The following is a 17,042-nucleotide window of genomic DNA, read 5'->3' on the forward strand; positions in this document are numbered from 1 at the left end:
CTCAAAGTGAGTGGTCAGAAAAAGCAGGCTTTGGCGTGGGATGCATCAAGTGCTAGTAGACACCCAGTTTTATCATCCAAACACAGTTTAAAGAATATCGTAGGCTACATGCAGAGTTGATAAACAAATAAATATGGATAATGCCGATACCAACGATCCATACAGCCGACCCGCGCGCAGGACACAATGGATAGTAAGTACTTTGGCTTACCATTATGGATTGGATCGAGGAGTCGAGAACGAAATAATAGTTTTGGCCACAGGGTTGGATCAGTATTTGCAGGAGATTTTCCATCATATGGACTGTCAAGGAGACGGCAAAATTCCTGTAGAGGACTTTAATATTTTATGTAAAATCTTAGGACTGAACAAAGACTCAAATTCGGAGGAATGTGCTGGTATATTGGACAATTTGCCAAACGAGTTTACTTTTAGACAATTTCATGCAAAACTATGTGGATACTTCAGCACTAAAGCAGGGTGCCAATACGATAATGGAAGATTACTTGTTGGGAAGGAGAGCGAGCATATAGAAACGCAGATCCGTCTCAGGAGTCCTTTGAGGAGGAGAGAAAGATTATTTTCTGTGGGCGTCGGTGGACGAAGGGGCCGAGGGTCTTCTCCTACCTCGGAAAGACATGCATCGGGTTGCAAACAACTGGGGTCGTGCCCACGGGAATGTTACGAGGAAATAGTGGCACTTGAAGAAGCTGAAGACAGGATAACCAAACTGGAGGAGGAAAATGCAAGTCTCAGAGAATTAGTTGAGGACATGCGTGCAGCTCTTCAGAGCAGTGATGCCCGGTCGTTGGCCTTACAGGTAAGCGTAAATGATTCAATGGAACCAATAGGCTATAGAGTTCACGTCGCTGTCTGCCAGGTACGCTACTGAACGATTTCCTTAGCATCAGCAGTTTTTATTACGTATTTAATCACTCACTCTGTTCATGCAAGTGACCATATTTATATTTTGTCACAGGTGGGACTTTGGAAAAGTCACTCTAAACACAAACCAGAAGCTGGCTGTTTCATTGTCCACCAGAAACAAACTGCTCAGAAAAAAAGCACGTACGGTTGCACTAAAACCAGCAGATATGACAGCCAGAAGAGCCTGAATAGTTACCTCCACGAGGTAGAGTTGATCTGCAGCTCTCAGGATGGCCAGATTGAGGAGGCCATGCTGTGTAACCAGAAACTGGTGCAGGAGCTGCGGAGCTCCAGGGAGACTGTGGCTGCCCTGGAGGACTGTAACAAGTCCTTGAAGCAGGAGCAAGTGGACATGAGGAGAAAGGTGGAAGAGGCCAGACAGGCAGTGCTCAGTGGCCTGGGCAAGGTGAAGGAGCTGGAGGCCAAAGCAAGCCATGTCCCAGTACTCCAGCAACATGTTCAGCAGATAGAGTCTGAGCTCCTCTACTACAGGTAAAACTGCCCCAGTACTTAAGAGGTCATGAGAGAAAAATTCCATTATTCAAATGCATGATAACAATCCATGATGATGAGGATATGTTACTGTGGTATTTCAGGAGAAAAGCAAGCCTGACTGCTTGTTTTTCTTGAAAGGAATACTGCACAGTGATACTACACAACAAAGGCATATTAAATCTAACATCCTTGGCGTTAAATAAACATGTATCTCACACCATATGTGGTTTTACCTCTGATAATGTTATGCCTTATGAAAAAGAAGATATTGTTTTGGTAACACATTGCATCATAGAGCTCTTAGTGGTTAAAGTCAACCATAATGAATTTTGAATTCTCCATGAATAAAATGACTCCCTATTTACAATTGGCTCCATGCCTGGAAAACTCTACCATGCTATTTAAGTAGTTAACTATTCTTGATGTGGTTTGGTATTCTGATTTTCAGCCTTGTTTTGTTTGGGTTGGTTTAACAGACAATGTGTGTGGTAAGTTGGTCCTGTTTGTGTGCTGCTACTGTTGGGAATTATTAACTTTGAAGAAAGGCCCAACTTATTTGTTCATAATTGCACTGGAAAACACAAAGCCTTGTGCCATGAAAGTTTATTGTGTCTGTCCTTCGTGTTTTGGTCTTGTCTGTTTAATCCTGTCATTAATAATGGCAGAATTGGTATACTGTGTAGATGACTGTGTAAATAGCATGTGACAAGATTCAGAGAAGATTCGTTCTTCATATGCAGGTCTTAAAGACACTCAGAAAACTAAACACAAACGCAAAAACTGGCTTCTTCTTTAGCTAATGGCACACTGAAACATGTTTTGCAGACACAGTACCACTTTGTAACCGTAAACGTACAAATCTGTGCAAACTTTTAAGGCTGTGCCAATAAGTCTTTATAAGCCCCCGTCTATGGATACTCTTCAGCCAAATAATTTATTCAGTTCCACAATAGGCTCAACTCTCCATTGAGCTAGGACCTAAGCAGGCTGAATGTTCCCATCAATCTACAGAATACTCTGCCTGCTCAATAATAGACCAACTCACCCTCAGATGGAGCCTAGCAACAAGTCTCCATGAATACTCTCACCAAAGTATTGCTCATTGAAACCCTATTGACAGAATGTGTCAGATATTCTACTCAGTGTTTGTCGCCTTGTTCACAGCTCTTAGAGCATGTCGTTGTCTTTTTGAAAGTATGCCAGGATATTGACTCTTAAGTGGACGAGACTGAGGTTTAGAGACAATGAAGCGCAACTAGATGGCACGGATATACCAGCAAGCTGACAAAATCAGCTGGATAGCTTTCACATTTTCAGGAGCACACTCATATTATTCCCATCTGTTATTTTACTCCATCCACTTGAGTTGTCTGACACTTTACCTGTCATGGACAGGGTTTGTGCAATCTGCCTTTGATTTTCGCTCCTTTCCCACCCGCATCAAATAATGTGTATGAGTTTCATGTGTACTCACAAAATCATTTTCAAACAGCAGTTATCTGGAACTTGATAGGGTAATCCGTTTTTAAATAGGCCACATACTGAATTGGCTGCAGTATGTCATATCAGATGTCCAATTTGTGGTACATGATTGGTGCAGTGATGTGTTGCCAAATCGTACCAAAGTGACACTAGCTGCTTTGGATGGTAATACTAGGATTAACTTTTGGGATGCTGTCAGAGAATAGTTAATCACACAGGTTCCACATTCCTTGAGAATAACTGTAAACAGTGTCAACTGCTGAGGGGAGTTTCGTCATGACATACTGCATGCACGTTAGTTGTTGAAAAATGTTGCACTACTACAGCATACTGGATCTGCACTCAAGTTTTCCATGACTGGATGAATTGGAACAGACTTGAAGTCAATGCGGTCTGTAGTCTGAAACTCAAGAAGTGTGAGTCCTATGGCATAAGGTTTAGATCATATGCTAAAAGAGAGCAGAGGGATTCAGCTGGGAGGGAGTGAGCCACCCCATCAACAGAGGAATTGGTGGGAACAGGAATTAACTGCTCAGTGTATTACCATGAAAAATGAGAGAGCCAACCGAGTGTAACTTTTAGCTCTGGGTCTTTCTAAACTCCAAAAGGTAGTGAGGATCTAAATCAGTCAGTTCAGCCTATAGAGTGCTGTGGACCAGACCCAGAGACAATGGGGAGCATAGCCAGAGGAACAAAAAGAAAAGAAGGCGGAGGAAAACCCACCATCTGGAGGAAGAAGCAAACACTCAAGTGTTTGTTCATGGAGCGGAGGACATGTTTTTCAAGGCTCACATGAGAGGAACAGAGTCATCCATCTTTTCCCTCCTCTTTGTCTGTGGTTCAACATTCTAGTATGATCCGGAGTGGAAATCCCAAATCACTCCTGGACTATGACAACAACACTGGCACAAGTCTTTTGTCTTGTGTTATTGTCTAAGGTTTTGCCTCCATTTGTGTCTTGGAAGTTCCATAACCATGCCCTTGATATTTTCTGGTACTCTTTACTCTTTTAGTACCGAGCATATTTAAACACACTCTGTGTAGAAGCGACATGTACATATGTGTGTGCCTCTAACCCTTGGCCCTAAGATGCTGGGCTCTGGGGAGCCATGATCTGCAGGGCTTTTCATGCTCTCTACGTGGCGCCTGGGAGAGCAGGAGAAAGGAGGGCCCAGTGGGTCATTTATCTGCCTTCATGTGAGAAAAGCAACACTTGGAAGAGCAGGTGCTGCCATTGCATTCCTGCTCCTTAAATAATACGGGCAGGACTCACTCAAGGGATGTCTGCAACCAAGGGCATGATCTTGCCTTTGTGTTGTTCTTGAACAGTCCTCAAAAACCACACTGCCAAGTGGTCTCCCTTTCAGTTTGGAACCGTTCCCTCCTCTCCTCCCTTCCTCTGGCTTGGAGTTATTCTGACTGTGCAGACATCAGCACTAATACATCATACACAAGAGATTTCTTATATAACATATAACATTACTGCCTTCCACCCTTGTGGATTTTTCCTTTTATGTGTTTTCCTTCACTCATAATTCATCAACACTTGTAACTCTAGAGGTTTGTTTGCACCTTACTTGCTGGCTAGAAATGTAGGGTCTCAAATCCCAAATCTAGATTAAGGCTACTCACACAACTGCAAAGCAAATTTTCCACTGAATGTGCAATTCAGCCCAGAACCAAGTTTTATGTTTCTCAAGAAACCACCCAATATGATAAATCTGACCATGTATCAACAGACTTTTTGTATTTCAGTGGATTAGATGTATCACAGGTTTTCCAAACAAACCCCCTCACATAAACACGTCTTTCTCAGCCATAATATTAGGCCCCCTGCTAAGAGAGCACGATACATCAATCTCAGGTCTGCTGCCTGCCCTCACTTGTAACCTCTGTGGACAGAAGACATGGCCACTCACACTGACGGATAACACCTGAAGAAAGAGAGACATTTCTGCCGAGTGGGGGATGGGAATTTGAGGTCTGAGCAAGGATGGAAGTTCACATCGGCCCTCCCTGTGATAAACACAGGAAGTTCTCTAGTGTCCTGACTCTAACCATAAACAGCTGAACTCCCCCTGGCCTGTAAGCACTGGTCCAGTGTTTTATACGTTTGGATGCAGAATAATTAAATAATAAATAATCCAACCACTATCTTTGCAATGTGCAGCTACTTAGCAATGATTGGCTTAAGGTAAACAGACTATGGCTGTAACAGCTAAATGCCTTTCCTTGATAGTAAATGTAAGATCTAGACAAACATGTCTCTGCATCTTACAGACAGCATGGTTGAACAGTGCAATTCAGGAAATGTTAGATTAATTATCCAACGCTTCACTAATCCAGGAGCCCTGGAATAAGAAATGGTACTCTATTTCAAAAGCCATACCTTTGAAGCCTTTCTCAGGTTTCCTTTAATAGTTTTGTTTATAACTCTGCTTTGAATCTCCAGATTCCAATAATCAAGAACATCAGAAGTATGTCATAGTGAATCAATTTCCACCAGTTTTTTCCTTTAAAGTCAATCACCCTCCACAACGAAGGAACGGGAAAATACCTCCTGTCTTTTGGGGCTGTTTCAGAACACAATGCTTGATAGGTAGGTTTAGAAAAAGCTTGCAAAGTAGAGTTTGCATTGATGTGAACCGCTAAACTATCCCATATGGGTTGTACGATGTTGCTTCCTATTTATGGCTGTTATTGCCAACAGCGTACAGTATGTACCCCCAGTGTACAGTATGTGCCCCCAGCGTACACTATGTACCCCCAGCGTACAGTATGTACCCCCAGCGTACAGTATGTGCCCCCAGCGTACAGTATGTACCCCCAGCATACAGTATGTGCCCCCAGCGTACAGTATGTACCCCCAGCGTACAGTATGTGCCCCCAGCGTACAGTATGTACCCCCAGCGTACAGTTTGTGCCCCCAGCATACAGTATGTACCCCCAGCATACAGTATGTACCCCCAGCGTACAGTATGTGCCCCCAGCATACAGTATGTGCCCCCAGCGTACAGTATGTACCCCCAGCGTACAGTATGTGCCCCCAGCGTACAGTATGTACCCCCAGCGTACAGTATGTACCACAAGTGATGGAAAAGTGAGCTCATGGTCTTATATCTAGGGTTGCTTTTTGTATTTTATTTGGATTCCGAATTTCTCTTTAATTTCTCACTCATATGCTGCGTCTTGCTGACTTGTAAAACGATAAAAACATGTCTCCTTTACTGCACTCCAAAACCCCTGCTGCTGCTTTTCCATCATACGCTGGTGGGGGATTAGTTCCCAGTCCATGTCATAGAGCAAGACGGCCAGGCTGTCTACAGTATGTCTCTTGGATCCCACAGTCAAACCACCATCCAGGATGTCTGGCCTGCTCTCAGGTGTCTGGAGAGCTTCACACACTCTCTGCAAATTCAATTCCAGCTCTACCTCTGAGCTCTTTCTCACTACTTATAATGTATACATTTAATTCTGGAACTACGTGATGAAGATGACTCCTCAAATAGCATTACTCACATACACAATCATAATCCCACTCAACTAACCTAGCCCATGGTCTTGGCCTGACATCCAGAAAATCCATTATTTTTCCCTCAAAGGGGTACTGACTGTTTGTACAAGCACTTTGTGTCTGCAACCAGACAAAGCTGGCACCATTTTTCTCCCCCATGTCAAAAGCCAGAGCCAGAGGCTTCATGTATATGTCCGTGTAGTGTTCACAAGAGCCTGGCCACAGCTCCGCTCCAACGGCTACTCTGTCAATTAAAGTGCAATTAGTCACACCAGGCTCAGAGTTTGAAAAGGCCCTCGGCTCGCTCATTCCTAAGACCCAGGGTATCCATGACAACCAGCTAGGATCTGTGTTTGTGTGCCCCAGCATCCTCTTCCCTAGGCAGCTGGGGGTCCTCAAGGGCTTGAGTCTACTCCGACAGCTACCTTGACTGTGGCCCCACATTTCAAATGTATCAACCCTTTCTGATTGGTTGTGGAAAGCAGACCTTACACTGCACACAATTCCTTCCTGTGTTTTGTACCTAGAAAGCTGTTATTCCCTCTAGTCTATATGCTGTTGCAGTGTTATGTCATTGGTCTAATGGTGTGCCTCGTGCCAGCAGGATATAAGCATGAGTGCTTCTGGACAGATTTTTTCACAGAGCCAAGCTGAAAACCTTTTTCTAGATTTTCCCCCCGCGCAAGACATTGTCATCTGGAAACACTTATTCAGTGATTCACGAATGCCCCTATCGGATTTCTTACAACACAAAGACCAGACAGCAGAGGAAAGCAGAAAAATTCACGTGATAACAAAACGATTGATCTACATCAACTGCATTCTTACAACAGTTTAAAAATGTAAACTTTGACTACAAAGACACGCATGACTTTAATCAATATGTTTTTCGTCTAGGTTACAAGTGATGTTTCAACTTCATGATGTACAATATTTTATACTTATGACTTGACTGTCTTAATTCCATGTCTCCTCCTTAATGCCATTACCATCATTTTATTCTGCTCAGAACTTGTAGCCAAACTTTTGGAAACTTGAGGGGTAATTCTCACACTGTCCCACTTTACTGTGAAAATGTCTTAAAGCTTTCAGTGCTCTAAAGATGCTGTGCCTGGCTTCAATTACTTAATTTAGAGAACTATATCACACAGCCCCCAATAAAATGATCTTGGCGGTTGCAGATGTTACACACTCATGTTTGTAGTAAGTCTTATGTCTCATGTTACACATGCACGTCTTAAAGTCAGACTGTGCTTGGATAGGGTAGAAATAGAATGCATTCTGAATGGATTTGCAGAAACAACATGCTTATTTTTCTCCAGATCTGAGTTGTCCAAACTACAAATCCCATGCAGCACCAGGGCAAGGCAGCAGGTCACGGGCAGACCAGGACAGGAATTCTGCCTGGACTCCCAGCATGACCGGCGGTCTCCTACAGGGCGAGCAGAGACCACACTAGACAACAGTAAGCCATACTGCTCCTTATTCCTTACAGCCTAAACCATCTTATTAAATCTCAGAGTTTTATCTAGTGATGCTGGCCTCTGTATCCTGATGATTTGTGTTGTGTTGTGACAGTGGAGGAGCAACTGTTCCGCTCTGTGGAGGGCCAGGCGGCGTCAGACGAGGAGGAGGACAAGTGGACAGGAGAGCAACAGAGACAGGTGGACGAGGTGAAGAGGATTCTCACCAGGCTGTCCTGCTGTGGGGACAGGTACAGCACACCAGCTCTGACTCCACCTCCCCAAACCAACCCTGCCTCTCACACCTACAGCGCGCACACAGCCGCACAGGCACAAGTTGGCCTAACTGAGCCTACACGTTTAACGAGTGTAATAACAGGATGGAAATGGGGCTTAATTTGGCCTGTTGGGTTTCAGAGGGAGGTTTTAATGAATGGGTTCCCCTGGTTCTCACCAGGTGTGAAGATAAGGCGGTGAAGAAGCTACTGTCCCACTTTGGAGGCTCCAGAAGCGAGGAGAGCCGCAGTGCTGTGGTGGAGCTCCTGGAGAAAGTCACCAGGCTGAACAAGCAGCTGGAGCTCAAGGAAAGTCAGGCTTGCAAGGCTGAGCTCGACATGGACCAGGTAAAGAACACCGATGACCACCATCACCTCTGCACTTCCTGATACAGCTGGAGAAATAATGGTTATTTGGATTATGTTTTGTCTCCCTATATATATATAGTCATTTTGGGGCTCTGGTCATGGTGTAAAGTTGGATTAGAGAGGACTGGTATAAGTTGTTATGAGAGTGCAGGGCTTCAAAGTCAAACCACAGTGAGTGGCACAGCCCAGCGCCCAGCCGGCAGCAGTGGTCACAGCGCCACCCTGTGTGTGCAGCTGTTTCTCACTGAGCTGACCACAAAAATACCCTCTAGCCCTACATGGCACTTTGGAATATCGTAAATAAACCCTCTGGATACAGCTGAGTAGCAGCTCACCAAACAGCAACATGTACAGACGGGGAGGGGACCATGACGTCGTGGGTTTTTTGTATTTTCAAAATGTTCAGCCGCTCAGCTAAACAAACCTATGAGCGAGAGGGCTTATTTACATGGAGGCCTGGCCTTAGTCTGCGTGTGGGTAGAGACCTGTTCTGTGGTCGTGGTTATGACCTGACAACAAGCCTGTTTTTGTCTCTGTGTGTCCCAGATGAAGGACTCTCTGGTGCAGGAGCTGCAGCAGAAGGCCGAGGAAGCAGAGATGCTCCAGATGGAGCTGCAGATGCTGGAGACGGAGAGAGTGCGACTGTCCCTTGTCGAGGAGAAACTGGTGGATGTTCTACAGCTCCTGCAGCAGCTCAGGGACCTGGTCAGTCAGACCCCGGGGGCCTATTATGCACCAGCAGACTTCTTTGTTTATAATCAATCAGCAGTTGTATAGAAAAGGTGTTACCTATTTGTGACTTGGTGAAACATTACTATTGCTGAACCATGTGGTGTTCTCTCAATTAAAAGGTGTTAGAGTAGCTGATAGTGTTTCCCTCTCGCTTATAGATTTTTTTTCCTTGTTATTACATAGCCTGTTGCTAGCGTGGCAGCCAGTAAAAAGCGTTCTCTGGTTTCAGAATGTGTCCCGGAGGTCTCTTGGGAAGATCTTGCTAAGCACTTTGGAGTCCTGTAGCGATCCTCAACATGGTAAGAAACACCACTTTAAACAGCTTTACAGTGAATCAGTAAACTACATATGGTCGCTGTGTGAAACATGATAATGAAGAATTACAAAAGACCCCCAAGTTGTAAAGTTAAAAATAGGTTTCAATTAGATTTTCTTATGGATAGGCTTGCATGTAATGTAATTATCTCTATATTCACATCTGTTACCTATTATTTAGGGAAAGCCCACATACTGGAGGTTCTCAACGCTCTGTATCATGAGCTGGCTGCCTGTGAGATTCTGTCTTCTGGAGCACCACAGGAACAAACTAGCCAGTCCCTGAACGCTCTGGTCATCTCCTGTTGATCAAGCTTGCCACCTGCTGGACAGAATATAACTAAGCTCAAAGGAATCATACTGCTTTCCATGTTACCTAAACTATATTTTAACCTTTGTGGTCATGAAACAATGTACATAATGTATTATACACTTAGCTAGCTCTTATTTTCCTCAAGTCTTTATCTGTCAAAATGGTTAGACTTAGAAGATACATTGTCTGTGAGCTACACATGCACTTCAGTTAGTCATTCATAACTTCTTTATGTTCTCCTTGTCAACATAAGATATTTTATGTGACTGCATTAACATGGTAATCATGTACATTTCTTTTTACAAAATATATTTCAATAACAATGTTATACATTTGCATTATGCAAAATGAAAATGTTTAACGGAAGCAATCCATCTTTATTTTCTTAACCTATTCTGGGAAGGGTGGGGGTCAGTTGCTGGAGGTTTTAACTAGGGCATTACCTTCACAATGGTGCTATCCAGTCTGTCCAATCCCACAGTCACTCATCCACACCAGCATGCAAGCTTATTTTCAGTGTGTGCCATTTGATTGTACTCAGCGTTAAAAAGTGAACATTAATTCTTAATGTAATATTGCTTATATGTTTCAAACATAGTGAATATAGGCGCTTTTGACAAATTTGCCTTACAAAGGCTCCTCTTCAAAGATGTTGTGGGAGTATGATCTATTTTCAATCATCTGATGTTCTTCTGGACAAACACTCAATCTTGAGTTTCCTTTGTGGTCAATAAAGTGAACGAAATAGAATTGAATCGTAACGTGATGACTTCTACTTGTGTTATATTGTGTTATATTAACAAGATGTGAGACAGTAATACAAGACACTTCAATAGATAGTAGCCTAGGAGTTTTCTTTTTTCATGAAGTATTCCTTAGGTTTCCAATCTTTGCATTTATAAAGTACGACATCGTTAAAGTTCTGACTGAGTAAGAAGAAATCACTATACAAATGGCACGCTAGGACAAATCAGATTTGCCATTTATTTGCAGGCTGGGCATGTTCCTTCACAATTTCAAAGGAGGCGCCTACACACTCCTAAACAATAGGTGGCGGTAATGCTCCTCATAGTCTACATCTTGGTTGCAATGTACCGTAACATTAACCCATAATGTTGGGATAGTACCGTATGTAAAAACAGAATAGTTGTTTGCTTTTTAAAGAGATATATTTATTTGGGTATGATCCATGTTACAATGTCAGTTAAAGGTGCTCCGTTTGAAGACAAAATACAACATGTATTTAAAGTTCTGAGTGGTTGATAAAGTCGGGATTACATCACCAGTCACTCACTGTTGACAATCTAGCTTGCTAACCATGGCGGCGAACAACTGGCCAGAGAAAATCGTCGCGTTCTTACGCAGTCCGTCTGAGTTTTTGTCCTGCACTACGCCGGAGGCTTTCCTCGCCGAGTTATTGCGCGAGCTGAGAGACGACAGAGCCAGTGACAATGTCAAGGTAAAACATTTAACATCCAGATTTAAAAGGGACATAAATTTAGCCTTCCTGCTTTCCTTTTCAGGCAGCTTACTAAATATCACGACATTTCAACAGCATCATTTCCCCTTCTTCTCAGATCCTCCTGCTGTCTCCACTGTGTGAGCACCCTATGCTGTTATGCCCTTCAGTCACAGTGGGTGAGGAAACAGCTCTGGAGCTAATGTCAGTGCTGTCCTATTGTTCGCCCAAGGCTCTTTCACTCCGCTGCAACCTCCTCCTAACCTTAACTTCAGTGCTCCTCTGCTCTTCGTGTGTGAGTACACACTCTCGCGCCTCTCAAGACTTCCTTGACCTCCTCCTTGAGACAGTCCAAGACACTAATGACCACAGAAGTGGGGCAGTGGTACGCCCCCTTCGGGCAACAGCCTGTGACTGCCTCAGGGAGCTGGAGGCCTGCTGCCCAGGTTTGCTGTCCCAACATCTGGAACTCCTGAGTGGTCTGAGGCAACAGGAAAACTCGAGGCTTCACCAGGCCTATTCTTGGCTCCATGCTCTGGGGCTGAGGAATGCTGTGTATCTGCTCACCCAGCAGGCAGGAGCCGGCGCTGGGGAGCTGAAAGCTGTGCTAGGGGGGAATGAGGGTCTCGTGTTGGAAAGTTCCCACACGGACATAGCCCTTTTTTCCCCTCTCACTCTTAGTCCCACTGGCAGGGCCCCTTCCCTGCAGACCGGCCCAGACTGTAAGGAGCTACGGTCTCTGCTCTCCTCGCTTCTAGAGGAGTCCTACCTTCTCACGCCCCTGGCCCAGGCTACACTGCTGAGAGGACTGGTAGAGGTTGTTTCCATGGTGCCGGCTGTTTCCCCAGTGATCTTTAAAGCTCAGCTGCTCCGTCTTCTAGGCACGTCTGAGGTGAGTCGTGAGTCTTTGGAACATGCCAGAACGTCAACACTTGCGACATACTATTCAGATTCAATCATCAGAGTATCGTTATGCTGTGTAATCTAATCCTTATCTCCTCCCATCTTCTTGCAGGTGTGCCTACTCCATGCTACTCTGCTGATGAAGGCTGCTTTCACAGATAGCTTGTTCAGTTCTGAGGACGAGGCCTTCCTTCTCAAGCGCCTCGTAGGTTTATCCCAACACCCCCTCATAAGCACACCTGAGAAGCTCTTCTACATGGACTGCATCCTGCACTTTCCAGAGAACCGTCCAATCAGCAGTGGGGATTGGGATGACAGCCTGCCTGTGCTACTGACCCCTCGACTAGCTGCAGCCCTGGTGCCAACGGTGTTCAATGACAGCTCCAGCATGTTGGCCAGACTCAACCTGCTCTCCCTGGTCTACTTGGAGGAAGGAGAGGACGGCGATGGAGAGGGAGGGAGGGGCCTTGCCTACCTGTACGACCACCTGACATCGCTCCTCCGCATTGTGGAGAACCACGGCAGCAGGGAGATGGTGGTGACCTTCTTCCGAGCCTCCCTCCTCTTCCTCCTCCACTTCTCTCACGTGGAGCGCCACTGTGAGAACCTGACCCAGAGACTATGTAGGCTGTACCTCGGACACACCCGGCTGGCCCCACACCTCATCAACCTGGCTGACCGTGCCCAGGAGAGGCTGGAGGAGTCGGACTGGGCCGTGGCTCTCCTCAGGGCTCTGCAGCAAGCCATCACCGAGGCCCCGCTGGCTGTGCTCACCCTGCAAACCCTCCGCTGGCACCTCAAGGTGCTGGGACGTGTGGCCGAGGAAGGGGACGTCCCTCAGAAGAGCACCCTTAGCTTCCTGCTCAGTGTCGTCACGTCCCCCACTTTGTGCTTGAGCGGGGATTGGCGTTTAGGGAACGGCCTGCTAGGTGTGTGTCGGCGTCTGCTCTTGCACCCCAGCTTGGATATCCTCCTCAACCCACTGGCTGACCTCCTGCAGCACCTCACCTGTCACTACGGCGACACGGACATCCAGGACCACGCGCGTCTGTACTACACCCTGCTGACCACCCTCTCCAAGGAGAAGCTGGGGGCCGTGTTAGGGCAGGGGCGGGCTCAGGGTGGCCTGCAGGCCAAGGTACGCTCACTTTCTGCAATCATGTCTGAGAGTGAGGAGCTGACTAGCGGTCTGACCGTGCACAGAACACAACTAACCCTGCTGAGGCTGGTCAAGATGGACAACCACCTAAAACCAGAGAGAGAAATGAAGCCCACACCCAACGAAGAACCACAGCATGACCTGACCCAAGATCTAGTTGTAGGGGAGATGCAGGAGTACAGAGCCCAGTTCCAGAACGGTGCCTTTGCCTCTGAGATCATCCTAGACTACCAGCTGACCTACACCGGAGTTCACGACCCGAGATTTGATCAGCTCTTCAGCATACACCTGCACTTCGACCTCACGGACCCGCACTACGAGGATGTGAGTGACATCAGTGTTCCGTGCCTGTTCAGAGAGCGGAAGCCTCCGGTGGTGAGGCTGAGACTGAGGCCCAGGAGGCCGTACCCCACCACCTTGAAAGCCAGCGCTGTCTTTACCACCCAGGATGGGCTCTCCTGGCGCACTGCTCTTGCAGACCTGCAGGTTACCTTCCCTCAATTATTTCTTCCCCTGTCTGCCCCCCTGGTGTGGGGAGAAGAACACAGGTATAGGCTCTTCGAGGTCATGTGGAAGGAAATGAGCTCTAGGGATTCAGAGACGGATTTAGCTGACAATGCTTCAAGCCTCTTCTGCTGTGAACTGAGTGACTCATCCTTAGTTCTGATGATAGAGAAGCACTTTCAGCCATTTGTGATCTCAGAAGTGTCTGAGAAAGATCCAGGGAAGAGCAAAGTGCTGTTCTTCCTCCCGCCCAAGTCTCATGTTCTTTTGAAAATCAGCATGGAGGAGGACGCTGTGCAGATCAGTATCGCTACAGACAACTGGAAACTTTTGCCTTTCATTAACTCTTACCTACAGATGATTACCAGAGAGCAGCAGCCTGCAGCTTGATGGGCAAGCAGATCTGTACGGTATAGTAGGTGTTTTAAATGGAAATAACTCACTTTTAACTGTTTTTGTGTTTTCACAGTGACTTTCTGGTCCAAATTGTAATGTCTTTAACTCCTGCTTTAAAAAAAGTCATGCTAAAACTTGTTGAAATCATGTTTTGTCCATGTATGTATCTTATCGATTTAGGAAATCACTTGTTGCATTCCAAAATGTTGTATTGCACTATTGGAACACATTTGTACATTTATGGTAGGAAATATTGACACTTTTTATCGAATCATGTGTATTTCTGAAGTTACAATCTGCATTCATGAAATGTAGTATGGAATGTTAGTTGATCAAACATTTCCACATGGATCAACATCTGAAGTTTATGTGCCTGTTTAAATTAGGATTTGTCCATGTTTGTTCGAATATAGATTGTCATTTGTCTTCCAAATAAAGTCAGAAAAGTTCAACAATTTTTCTCCTAGCTGTTCCTTTTATGTCAGCATATTGGGCATCAATAAGCTGACAACTAATAATGGACTTTGTTGTTTTTTCTCTGCACAAGCACTTGAAGTGTCGAGTCCTCTGGAGAAATAGAATACCTTCATGATGACTAAAGGCCAATGTCTGCTATAAGCCCATGGAAAGTGTGCTTACTTCACAATGCAAGGCTGGTTAATATACCGTTTAAGCAAGCCTGTAACTTTACGACACTTTATTGTATTTTATTATTCCTTTCAAACTGTCAGAATAATACCAATCTTGGTTACCACCTTGAAGATTCCTTGTTCATTAAAACAAAAAAGGTAAAATAACTACAAACATAACTTAAGATTAAAGGCTTAAGAAAGTTTGCATTTGCAAATATTCCAGTTCAGTAAAGACAGAAAACCACATACCATAATTGAAACGTCATTGAAAATGTCATTAAATCATGTTGGTGCCAGTGGGATATATTCCAAACAAAGCCAATGATTCTGAGGTAGCGCAGTAATCAAAACCTTGAATTGAATTAAGACCTTAACAGCCACCCTGGGTGGCCACAAACAGCTGCTCCAGTTCCAGTCTGATCCAGCTCCCTATGTTATCCTTCATTTAGTCAGGCCCTCAAAGTTAGGCTCTGAGCAGGGTGGCAAGGCTGCCTGCTGGCTGAGGAGTTTGTCCATAATGCCCATCTCTGCGTCCCTCTTCTGCACCTCCTCCAGTGGGGTCCAGGACATGTCGTACTGAAGCTTGTACGCAGCGATAAACTTGTGAGGGCAACTGGAGCCCCATTCCTAAAGATGAGTTGATAGTTGGTTAAATATTGATCACTCAAATCTTTGAACACATCCATGTTCTCATGGTTGTGCTAGCTACCAGTCAGCTCTGACGAGAACTGGCTCTGTTTTCACCAGGTGGACATAGTTATCTCAACTCAGGGTCACATGCAGACTTTGGACATCCAATTCTTTTAACTCAAAACATATTGTGCAGTGCATGTGTCTGCCACGTTGTAGTGTCTCTCTTCTCACTACAGAGAGCTTATGTACTAAAGCGCATTACAAATGACAATAATGCATAAAAAAGTTCTTACATTCCTAGTTTATTTTTCTTTATGGTTTATACTACTTACCTGTGGGGAGAGGATGGAGAAGTATTTCTGTCCTGACGGGCGCTCGTAAAGGTAATACATGTTCCCTGGCTTTTTTACAACATTACATGCAGCGTGATGGAGCTCAGCATCCTTCTTAGCGTCTTCTAAAACCTACAAAGAGAGACAGTTCAGCCAGGACCTAGTACAGTAAATACACACCATGCCTCATAAATCTGTGATGTAAAATCATATTCTGCTCATTCACATTTACCTTATAGGAAACGTTTTAATTTGTCAGGCTTACCTTCCTCGCCTGTTCCTGCAGGTATCTAATCTGATCCGCAATGACAGTTAACCTGTTGCAAGCATTAGCTTTGACAAAATCGTCTCCCTACAAAAAATAAATAAAGAGCATGTTATGACCATGTTTGTATGTGAGTGTAACTTTCTACTAATTTATGGGCCTACCTTCTGTACTTGTGTTGCCAGGGCAACCAGATCCATGGGGTCCCCCACCCTGTGGGTCTGGTAAGAGCTGACCAAAGACAGACCATTTGGGTTTGCAGTGTTTTCCACTAACGTCACTGAAAACACACAGAGATACTTTGTTACATGATATCTGGGTTCATTCGAAATAGAACTGCGCTGAATACGTGAGGTTCTAGCCTAATCAGTGTGTTTAAACTAGCCTGTCACCACATGTCCTATCCATTATTGTTTGGCAGAGCGGCTACTAAAAGTATATTGTGTGAATGAGGAAATATTAATCAACAGATGTGAAATTAATGTTGAGTCTACTGGCATAGTTCAGGCAATGGAGAGATTTCAAGTAGGCTTACCTTTGGTTGGTTTGTCGGGTTGGTTAGGTAGGGTTACTGTTTTATCCATTTTGCTTTGTTGTTAGGATTCTACAATGATGCATGCTACACTTTCACCTATGTCTTAACACATTTTGTAACCACTGCTTACCTAAGTGTGAAATCAGCCAGTCTTAAAAGGGGAGGTTCAGGGTCTTTCGTCTATTCCAGTCTGTTATTGTACGTCATAGTTTTGCCTGTGTGAAATTAGCACAAATAACATTCTGACATGACAAATATTGATTCTACAAATAAAAATGAATATATAAAATAATATATATGCATACGTATGTACCAAATCAGCTATATATTTCTATATAA

At 44.7% G+C, this 17,042-nt stretch overlaps 3 protein-coding genes across 3 annotated transcripts; 2 read left to right on the forward strand and 1 right to left on the reverse strand.

The window, feature by feature from the left end:
* The first annotated feature begins 1 nt into the window (after nucleotide 1).
* On the forward strand, nucleotides 2-10,620 carry efcc1 (EF-hand and coiled-coil domain containing 1). The gene is made up of 8 exons (XM_062464422.1): nucleotides 2-820; nucleotides 980-1,419; nucleotides 7,741-7,883; nucleotides 7,997-8,132; nucleotides 8,339-8,504; nucleotides 9,072-9,230; nucleotides 9,487-9,556; nucleotides 9,754-10,620. Exons 1-8 carry the CDS (start codon nucleotides 134-136, stop codon nucleotides 9,879-9,881), a joined length of 1,929 nt encoding a protein of 642 aa, XP_062320406.1. The 5' UTR covers nucleotides 2-133; the 3' UTR covers nucleotides 9,882-10,620.
* Nucleotides 10,621-11,016: 396 nt separating this feature from the next.
* Nucleotides 11,017-14,762, forward strand: ap5b1 (adaptor related protein complex 5 subunit beta 1). Its single transcript, XM_062464435.1, has 3 exons — nucleotides 11,017-11,344; nucleotides 11,463-12,236; nucleotides 12,360-14,762. The coding sequence occupies exons 1-3, from the start codon at nucleotides 11,204-11,206 to the stop codon at nucleotides 14,298-14,300; spliced, it is 2,856 nt and encodes a 951-aa protein (XP_062320419.1). The 5' UTR covers nucleotides 11,017-11,203; the 3' UTR covers nucleotides 14,301-14,762.
* A 226-nt stretch (nucleotides 14,763-14,988) lies between these two features.
* c1h1orf50 (chromosome 1 C1orf50 homolog) lies at nucleotides 14,989-16,886 on the reverse strand. The gene is made up of 5 exons (XM_062464465.1): nucleotides 16,704-16,886; nucleotides 16,333-16,448; nucleotides 16,169-16,255; nucleotides 15,904-16,035; nucleotides 14,989-15,565 (listed from the first exon to the last, which is right to left on the reverse strand). Exons 1-5 carry the CDS (start codon nucleotides 16,750-16,752, stop codon nucleotides 15,380-15,382), a joined length of 570 nt encoding a protein of 189 aa, XP_062320449.1. The 5' UTR covers nucleotides 16,753-16,886; the 3' UTR covers nucleotides 14,989-15,379.
* Nucleotides 16,887-17,042: the final 156 nt, after the last annotated feature.

Source organism: Osmerus eperlanus, chromosome 1 (assembly GCF_963692335.1).
Source record: "Osmerus eperlanus chromosome 1, fOsmEpe2.1, whole genome shotgun sequence".
Taxonomy (NCBI): Eukaryota; Metazoa; Chordata; class Actinopteri; order Osmeriformes; family Osmeridae; genus Osmerus; species Osmerus eperlanus.

Coding starts and splice junctions, on each gene's coding strand:
- efcc1 (XM_062464422.1), top strand. CDS start 134: ATGGATAATGCCGATACCAACGATCCATACAGCCGACCCGCGCGCAGG. Junction 8,505..9,071: donor CTGAGCTCGACATGGACCAG/GTAAAGAACACC, acceptor TGTGTGTCCCAG/ATGAAGGACTCTCTGGTGCA. Junction 9,557..9,753: donor CTGTAGCGATCCTCAACATG/GTAAGAAACACC, acceptor CCTATTATTTAG/GGAAAGCCCACATACTGGAG.
- ap5b1 (XM_062464435.1), top strand. CDS start 11,204: ATGGCGGCGAACAACTGGCCAGAGAAAATCGTCGCGTTCTTACGCAGT. Junction 11,345..11,462: donor GAGCCAGTGACAATGTCAAG/GTAAAACATTTA, acceptor CCTTCTTCTCAG/ATCCTCCTGCTGTCTCCACT. Junction 12,237..12,359: donor GTCTTCTAGGCACGTCTGAG/GTGAGTCGTGAG, acceptor ATCTTCTTGCAG/GTGTGCCTACTCCATGCTAC.
- c1h1orf50 (XM_062464465.1), bottom strand. CDS start 16,752: ATGGATAAAACAGTAACCCTACCTAACCAACCCGACAAACCAACCAAA. Junction 16,449..16,703: donor ACCCGACAAACCAACCAAAG/GTAAGCCTACTT, acceptor GTGTGTTTTCAG/TGACGTTAGTGGAAAACACT. Junction 16,036..16,168: donor TGCAGGAACAGGCGAGGAAG/GTAAGCCTGACA, acceptor CTCTCTTTGTAG/GTTTTAGAAGACGCTAAGAA.